The sequence below is a fragment of the Pithys albifrons genome, chromosome 10, assembly GCF_047495875.1.
Source record: "Pithys albifrons albifrons isolate INPA30051 chromosome 10, PitAlb_v1, whole genome shotgun sequence".
Classification (NCBI taxonomy): domain Eukaryota; kingdom Metazoa; phylum Chordata; class Aves; order Passeriformes; family Thamnophilidae; genus Pithys; species Pithys albifrons.
Window position 1 is genome coordinate 1,784,230 of NC_092467.1, and position 8,870 is coordinate 1,793,099.

General features: G+C 53.6%; 1 protein-coding gene across 1 annotated transcript; it reads right to left on the reverse strand.

The window, feature by feature from the left end:
• Positions 1-3,009: 3,009 nt before the first annotated feature.
• Positions 3,010-3,987, reverse strand: LOC139676561 (olfactory receptor 14C36-like). Its single transcript, XM_071565646.1, has one exon. The coding sequence runs from the start codon at positions 3,985-3,987 to the stop codon at positions 3,010-3,012; it is 978 nt and encodes a 325-aa protein (XP_071421747.1).
• Positions 3,988-8,870: the final 4,883 nt, after the last annotated feature.

The following is an 8,870-nucleotide window of genomic DNA, read 5'->3' on the forward strand; positions in this document are numbered from 1 at the left end:
GTGAACTCTTGCACCACAAGGCTCCCCATGAGTGACATTTCTTCTTCCTCCCTTCCACTCAGAAACTTCCAAGCTACACTTTGTGACTTTCCTTCTCTTTCCAGTACCAAGAAAAGCTCTGTCATCCTGGCAGAATGACAGAATATGCTGAGTTGCAAGCAGCCTGTAAGGATGATCGAGTCCAACCCTTAGCCCTGCACAGGACCATCCCCAAGAGTCACACCATGTGAGGATCATCCAAGCACTGCTTGAGTCCTGTCCGGTTTGGTGCTGTGGCCAGTGCACCCGGGGAGCCCAATCAGATCTTCCTTGGACCCTCTCCAGTTCTTCCTCATTCTTCCACAATGGGGAACCTCAAACTCAGACACATCAGTCCAGATGTGTTACCCCAGGGCTCAGTCCAAGGGGGTGACACCTCCCTTGTCTGAGTGGTCACACTCCCCCAAGGCAGCCTCATGTCCAGTTATCCTTATTAACTTTGATCCTGAGTCCCTGTGCCACAGGACATCCCTCACACAGCCCAGGCCCTTCTCCTCGGGGTCACTCCAGAGCTGTTCAGGTCCCTGCCCTCCTCTCTGGGTCATTGTGCCCCCAGGGCAGGACTGACCTCTTTGCCTTCCAAAACTGCAGCAGGTTTGTGTTGCCAGAGCCCAGAGCTCCTCAGGGCCCCTGAGAGGGACTCTCAGCTGGGGCAGCTCTCAGGGTGTGTGCACAGGTGGCTCAGCTGCCTCTGGGTGCCCAAGGCTGCTGCTGCCTGTCAGGGAGGTGACAGATGTGACCTGGCAGCCCCTTCCCAGCCATGGCCCCCTGGAGATGCTGAGGCACAGCTGACTCCTCACAGCATTGCCACCCATCTGCTCCTTGTGTGCCATGAGCTGATCAGGTCCAGGTCACCTCACATTCCTCTCCCAACACCTTGTGCCTGCCCTGGGCCCTCAAGGTCTTTTCCCTGATCCCAGGAAGGAGCATGGAGAGTAAATGGTTGCAAGCTTAGAGTGTGGGAAGAAATGCCCTCGGTTGTGGTGTTGAGGTAAGGATTCATGTATTAGGGTTTAGAGTTTGACATTCAGGGGTAGGGCTTGGGCAGAAGTTTAGGAAGGTTTGGTGTTGTGCTGAGAGTGTGATTTGTCCTTAGCAAGTGGGGTATATTTGTGAGGGAGGGTTAGGATTAAATCAGAAGTTTAATGCTTGTGATGGGGCCATGGATTAGTGCCAGTAACAGAGTCCAACTAAGGGTACAGGGAGCTTGAGCTTTGACTTCCTGGTAAAGCTGAGATTGGGATCAGAGGAGTGGATTCCTTCCCCTGTGAGGGCAGCACCTCTCAGTGGTGTCAGGGTTTCAGGCTACTGGTAAGAAACTGGGTAAAGACCTATCAGGAATGTTTGCACAGTCAGCATTGCAGCACCCTCAGTGTTACCTGAACCAATTTTTACCCCATCAAATTCTTTCATCTCTGTTTGCCAAGCTACTTTTCTCTCCCCTAAATTCACTGTATTTCGTCAGTCATCTCCTCTCGCCAGAGAGCCTTTCCCCACATGAGTCTGTCCATACTGGCCTGGGTGGCAGCTCCTGGTTCCCACTCCCTGCTCCCTGCAGGGCCCTGAGCTGGTGAAGTTGCTCTGCAGAGGGAGGGGACTGTGGTGCCCTGGGGGCATGGGGTGACCCTGCACTGACCATGCTGGTCAGGGTGAGAAGCAGACACAGCTGGGTGGGGATCACAGCTGCTGATCTCCTTTCCATGTTCCCAGATGGCTCAGGAGCCAAGGAGAAGGCTGGGAAGGACCAGGGGGTGTCTCCAAAGGCACCAGGGCAGGGTGGGGTTGCACTACATCCAGCCCGTGAGCTCCTCTGAAACGTGTCCCAGGCTTGTGTCCCTTTGCCTGCTGGCTCCCCAAAGCAGCTCCTGGCATTGAGGAGTCAGGAGTGTTCTCCACAGGTTCACCTTTTCCTCTATATGACTCCTCTTTCAATGGTCATTCATTTTAGGATGCCCCAGGCAACCCTTGAGCTTTCCCAGATGCTACAATATCTTCTCTCCAGGATGGCATCAGCCACCAGTCCCACTGCAGGTGGGACAGCAACAGGCAGATCCATCAAAGACCTGTAACACTCTGCTTGAACATGTGCAACCAAGAATGGGGCTCTTGGTCCATCCCTTGGTCCCAGCAGATTCCCGTGGGTATCTGATCCCGTCCCTCTGAATCCATCAAGAACCCAAGAGCCAAAACCATTTTAATGGATGAGCTCCCTGGGTGTGTTCCTGCCCCCAGCTCTGAAGAGGTGTCCAGCCCCTGGCCCTGCCCTACAGTGAGACCCTTTGGCCATGGTGGTGCTTGCCCAGAGCCCAGCTCTGACACAGGGTTCACATGGCCCGTTCCTGCTGCAACCACGGGGATGGCTCTGTAGGGACAACAGGATTGTCACAGGTTACAGGACACCTTGGGGCTCCCACAACACTTAGGGCACAAGAGGACACTGCGGAAGGGAGGGGAGCCCCTCCATGGAAAGACCATGTGCTGCTGTCCTTGGCCAGGGATTCAGGGGAGCAGCAGCCTCGAGTCACAGGCACAGAGAGTGAGTGTCCACCAAGGCACCAGGGCCAGCCCCAAGGGCACCAGGGCTGCTCCTCCACGGGGCAGCTGCACATTGGTCTGCTGAGACCCTCCTGAGAGCTGGGGCTGCTCCAACAGCTCCAGAGGGTGGAATAAATGGGTGCTGAGAGAAATAATTTTTTCCTGTGTCCTTTAATGAGATCATCATCACAGGGATCCATCTGTACTTGAGTAGGTTGGGTTAAGAATAAGCTGAGAGAAAGCCAAGATAATACAGAGAAACCTGACTAATACCAACATGAGTAACCTGATCTAGTGAGTGCCACCCCTGCCAGTGGTGGAGGAGTTGGAACTAGATTGATCTTTAAGGTCCCATCCCAACAGAACAGTTCTGTGATGATACAATTCTATCACAGGTATAGAACAGAAAAACGGGAAAAAAAAAGTTATTTCTGGCTATTCTTGAGGTACAATTGGAGCCCCAGTGGGGTAATTGGAAATCTTAATCTGAAGTGGACTGTATTCAAAGACTTTCCTGAGGGCATCCTTGATTTCCTTGTTTCTCAGGCTGTAGATGAGGGGGTTCAATACTGGAGGAACCACTGAGTACAGAACTGAGACTACCAGATCTAGAACTGGGGATGAGATGGAGGGAGGCTTGAGGTTAGAAAATATGGCAGTGCTGACAAACAGGGAGACCACGGCCAGGTGAGGGAGGCACGTGGAAAAGGCTTTGTGCCGTCCCTGCTCAGAGGGGATCCTCAGCACAGCCCTGAAGATCTGCACATAGGAGAAAACTATGAAAATGAAACAACCAAAAACTAAACAGGCACTGACCACAATAAGCCCAAGTTCCCTGAGTTTGGAGTGTGAGCAGGAGAGCTTGAGGATCTGAGGGATTTCACAGAAGAACTGGCCCAGGGCATTGCCCTGGCACAGGGGCAGGGAAAATGTATTGGCTGTGTGCAGCAGAGCATTGAGAAAGCCACTGGCCCAGGCAGCTGCTGCCATGTGGGCACAAGCTCTGCTGCCCAGGAGGGTCCCGTAGTGCAGGGGTTTGCAGATGGCAACGTAGCGGTCGTAGCACATGATGGTGAGGAGGGAAAACTCTGTTGAGATGAAGAACAGAAACAAAAACACCTGAGCAGCACATCCCATGTAGGAGATGGTTGTGGTGTCCCAGAGGGAGTTGTGCATGGCTTTGGGGACAGTGGTGCAGATGCAGCCCAGGTCTGTGAGGGACAGGTTGAGCAGGAAGAAGTGCATGGGGGTGTGCAGGTGGTGGTCGCAGGCTACGGCGCTGATGATGAGGCCGTTGCCCAGGAGGGCAGCCAGGGAGATGCCCAGGAAGAGCCACAAGTGCAGGAGCTGCAGCTGCCACGTGTCTGCCAATGGCAGGAGGAGGAAGTGGCTGATGGAGCTGCTGTTGGGCATTTGCTTCCTCTGGATATGGTTATCTGTTGAGGAGGAAAAGGCAGGACTGAGTTAGGCCAGACCATATTAGCAAAATGTATTCGACATTCAGGGTCTCCTTTAAGGAAGACCTTTTTGCACCCATCTCCCCTGAGTTCTGCGTTTTTTTGGCTCATGGGGACATTGAGAGCAGAGATCCTGTACTGGGCTCCTGAGGGTTCATTCTTGCTGTGCAGTAAGAGGCAACTGAGAACATGGGGTTACATCAAATTAAATGCACTTCTGATGTTTCAAAGTGTTTCCAGCATTGCTGGTCACAGCCTGCCCAACTGTGGAACAGAGCTGAGGAAATTTGGTGTCTTTTATTTGGTTTCAGTTCAACTTGCCAGGAGTGGGTTTGGATGGTTGAAAACTCTGGAATTTCTAATGTGCTCCAAGTGAAATCTTTTCACTCCTGAGAGGCAAAGGAATGGTCTCTCACTGCAATGGCAGGAGAGCTGCTCTGGTCATCAGTCCTGTTCTCAGCTGACCTGTGCTGGCAGCTTGGCCTGGAGGAGGATCACACAGAGGAGTCCCCTTAAAAAAGAAACAAGTCACAACTGTGATCAGAGAAATTCAGGTTCAAAGGGACTTCTCATCTTTCCTCAGGGTGCCTCATCTTTATCCTCCCCGACTGAGAGACAAAGGGATCAGTTCAGCTGCCCAAGTACAGCTGCCCAGAGCATTTCCATGGATTTAGCCCTGAGGTGTCCTCTCCATGGGATCTTATCCAGAACAGAGACCCTATGGGAGAGCTGTGCCCTTCTGGAGGGCACCCTGCAGCCCTGCAGGACACCAAGGGAAGCAGATGAATGTCTTCAAGTTGCCTGGAGGGGACTTGGGAACTTTGCTCCCACAGACACTTCCTCACAGCAGGACCCAAATGGTTTGTGTTCGAACAGGAACTGAACCTACTGCTCTCAATACCCCATATGGGCTCAGAAGTCCAATTGTGAGAACAAGAGCAGCACAGGCCACATCCTTCCCTGGGCTCTGGCTGCTGCAGGGCAATGCACACCTGAACCCCCACGGGCCTGAGGGCAGAGGCTCTGCTTAGGCTGGGAAAGGAGCCCAGGGAGGAGTTGGCCAGGGGAAGGTGTCTGTGCCACAGGGCCAGCAGGAAGGTGCCCACATGCCCCTCCCCAGCATCTGTGGCAGCAGCTCCCTCTCCCTCCCTGCCTGTCTGTGCTGTGAGGAGCTGTTCCTGCCAGCAGCCACCTCCCTGTGCCCAGCTCAGCTCCCTCCAGTGCTCACACAGCCCATGCCCACCCCACTGCCCAGGGGCAGCTCTGCCTGTGCAGGGGCTGGAGAGCAGATCCCAGACAAGCTGAGGTGGCTGGGAAGGGGAAGGTGTTCTGAGTGGATCTGCTTCCTGAGAAGCGCCCTTGGACATGGCAGGAGGTGGAGCTGAAGCTGAGAGAAGCCCAGAGCCATTGTAGCTGAAGGACCCTGCCCTGCCCTGCTCAGCCTTGCCCTGCTCATCCCTGCCCTGCCATGAGGAGGTCACCCCTTCCACCCACACTTTCTCCCTGCAGGGCTGGGGCAGCTCCTTGGCCGTGCTGAGCTGACCCTGGCAGGCAGCAGAGCCCCTGCCCCAGCACACAGAGCCCTGGGCTGCAGGACCCTGCTCTGCAGGACAGCCCTGGGCACCCCTGGCTGCACCCCCACCCTCATACCCAACAGCCATCCCTGGGAGAAGGGAACCTTCTTGCCCTGTGCCTCTGATGCTCCACACCAGGAAATCCAGGAGAGCAATCCTGACAGGTGCTGTCAGCGATGGTTTTTGGCAGCTTTAAGAGACATCTCCAGAACTCACCCGCACTGCTCTGCAGCCTGGCAAAGGGCTGTGAAGGTTTCTCTCCTGATGAGCTCTGACCTGTCCTCCCACCCCAGAATCCCTTCAACCTCATTTGCACTTCCCTTGTCTACCATTAATGCCTGTAGGTTCTGCCTTGCTCTGCCTTATGGCCTCATCCTCTCTGCTAGAGGAACTGTGGGAATCCTTCTGAAAGATCCTGGAAGCTGTGGGATGTGCCAGCTTTAGGAGATCCCTGCAGGAAGGGAAGATTAACTTTCCTACAGCAAGAGAATTCTTCTTTCAAATTCTGTGGAGGTTTCTCCTGCAGTGAGAGCTCAGTCCCCTCCCAGCCCAGGCTGCCTCTCATCTCTGTCCCTTCTCTGCTGTGCCCTCGGTGTGTGCAGGCAGTGCCCTGAGCCCTGCTGGGCTGTGCACAGGAGCTGCTCCTGGGCAGAGCTGTCTCTCTGCAGCACTGCCCGCTTGCCAGGAGCTCCCTGTGTGCCAGGAGCCCGGCCCAGCTCAGCAGCACAGCAACAGCCCAGGGCATTTAATGGCCCTCTGGGGGGTTTGGTGCTGAGTCCCTGAACATCAGAGCCTGAGGAAAGTTAAAGTGAGATTCAAACTGTAAAGTTTCTTGTAGTGCTAATGGGTCCCACTGAGGGACACAACTGAGAAAACATCCCCAGGATTTTTTTGAGCAGAAACGTGGAAACAGGGATGACAGGTCAGAGAATCACAGGATCATCAATGTTGGAAGAGACTTTCAAGATCTTCTAGTCCAACTGTCATCCAAGCACCACTACAATCCTCCCTAAATCGCATTCCAAGGTGCCAAATCCAAGCACTACCTGAGCCCTTCAAGATACCACCAACTCCTTTGGCTACTTATTTCACTGCCTAAAGAAACTCTCAGTGAAAAGAGTATTTTTTAATATCTAATCTGAACCTTGACCTATGCAAGTCAAGTCTGTTTCCTCTCTTTCCCTCCATATAGGTTTGGCAGAAGAGAGGGAGACCCCTGCTCACTAAGACCTCCTTTTGGGTCTTTGAAGAGAGCAACAAGGTCCTCCCTGAGTCTCCTCTTCTCCAGACTCAAGAACACCAGTTCCTCAACCAACATGTTTTCCAGACCCTTCCCCAGCTCAGTTCCCTTCTCTGGACACACTCCAGCCCCTCAATGTCCTTGTTGCAGGGAGGGGCCCAGAACTGGACACAGCACTCAAAGTGTGGCCTCACCAGTGCCCAGTACAGAGGGACAATCCCTCCCCTTTTCCTGCTGGCCACATTATTCCTGACACCGGCCAGGATGCCTTTGGCCTTCCTACCCACCTGGGCACACTCTGACTCATATCCAGCCAGTCTCCAGCAGCACCCCCAAGTCCCTCCCTGCTGAGCAGCTCTCAAGCCACACTGCCCACAGCCTGGAACATTCCATGGGGTTGTTGTGACTCAAGGACAGGATCTGACTCTTGGCCTTATCAATCCAGCCTGCCCACATCCCTCTGCAGAGCCTTCCTGCTCTCCAGAAGGTCCACAATCATTCCCACCTTGGTGTTGTCCACGACTTTTCTGAGGGTGAACATGATCCCCTTGTTCAGATCATCAATAACAGGGTCAAATAGGACCAACCCCAACACTGAGCCCTGGGGAACCCCACTAGTGACCAGCCCCAACTGGATTTAGTTCCATTCCCCACCAATCTCTGGGCCATCAGCCAGTTTTTCACCCAGCAAACAGTTCCCTCATCCCAGCCATGAGCAGTCAGTTTCTGCAGGAGATGCTGTGGGAGGTGGTGCCAAAGGCTTTACTGAATGTGAGAGAGACACATCCACAGCCTTTCCCTCATCCCTCATCCCTCAACCAGGACCTGTCTTTCCCAACCTCACAGTGGCTGGGCCTGATCCCCTGATTGTCCTGTTTGTGTGTCTGATGGCACTCAGGATGATCTGCTCCACGGACTTCCCTGGACCTAAGGTCAGCCTGACAAGCCTGGAGTTGGCTGGAACCACCTTCTAATCCTTCTTCTGGATGGGCATCACAGTTGCTGATTTCCAGTCAGCTGGGACTTCTCCAGTTCACCAGGACTGCTGGGCAATGAGTGAAAGTGGCTTGGCCAGCTCTTCCTCCAGCTTCCACAGTACCCTCAGGTGCATCCCATCTGGGCCCAGGGACTTGTAGGGGTCTCATTGGCAGAGCAGGTCACTCATCTTTTACTCCTGGATAACAGGGGATTCATTCAGACTCTCATCACCAACTTCATGCCCTGGGATCTGGGTATCCTGAGGACAACTGGGTTACGTGTTAAAGACACAGGCAAAGAAGGCATGAGGTCCCTCAGCTTTTTCTTCCTCCCCTTGCCCTGTGCTGCCCCTGCATCCAGCAAAGGATGGAGACTCTCCTGAGCCCTCCTTTTCCTGCCCATGGATTCAGAGACACATTTTTTTGCTGTCTTTAACTGCAGTGGCCAAATTCAGTTCCTATTTTCCTTTGTCCCTTTAATTATTTTTTTCCAACATAACCTCACAATATCCCTGTACTCCCCTATGTTTCTTGCCCCTTTTCCCAGAGGTGACACAGTCTCTTTTTTCCCACCCTGAGTTCCAGCCTGGGTTCTATGTTTAACCAGGCCATGCTTTTTGCCCTCTGGCTTGTCTTATGGCACAAAGGCAGAGCTCCTGGAGCTTTCAGATTTTTCTTCTCAATGTACCTCCAGCCTTCCTGAAGCCCATCTTTTGAGGATTGACTCCCCAGGGACTCCATCAATCATTCTCCCAAAGAGGCCAAATTCTGCCTGTTGTCAGTCCCAGGTGTCAGTTCTGCTCCCCCTCCTTCTTCACCCACCATGGAAAACGCTGCCATTCAGTGTCTCTGTGCCCAAGATGGCCCCGACCACCACATCACCCCCCAGTCACAGAATCATGGAATGGTTTGGGTTGGAAGGGACATTAAAGAGCATCTCGTTCCAACCACCTGCCATCGGCAGGGACACCTTCCACTGGACCAGGTTGCTCAGAGCCTCATCCACAACTTCTGAGGATGGGGCAGTCAGAACTTCTCTGAGCAACCT

What these genes read in the sequence shown, in the direction of transcription:
- LOC139676561 (XM_071565646.1), bottom strand. Translation starts at nt 3,987, where the DNA reads ATGCCCAACAGCAGCTCCATCAGCCACTTCCTCCTCCTGCCATTGGCA.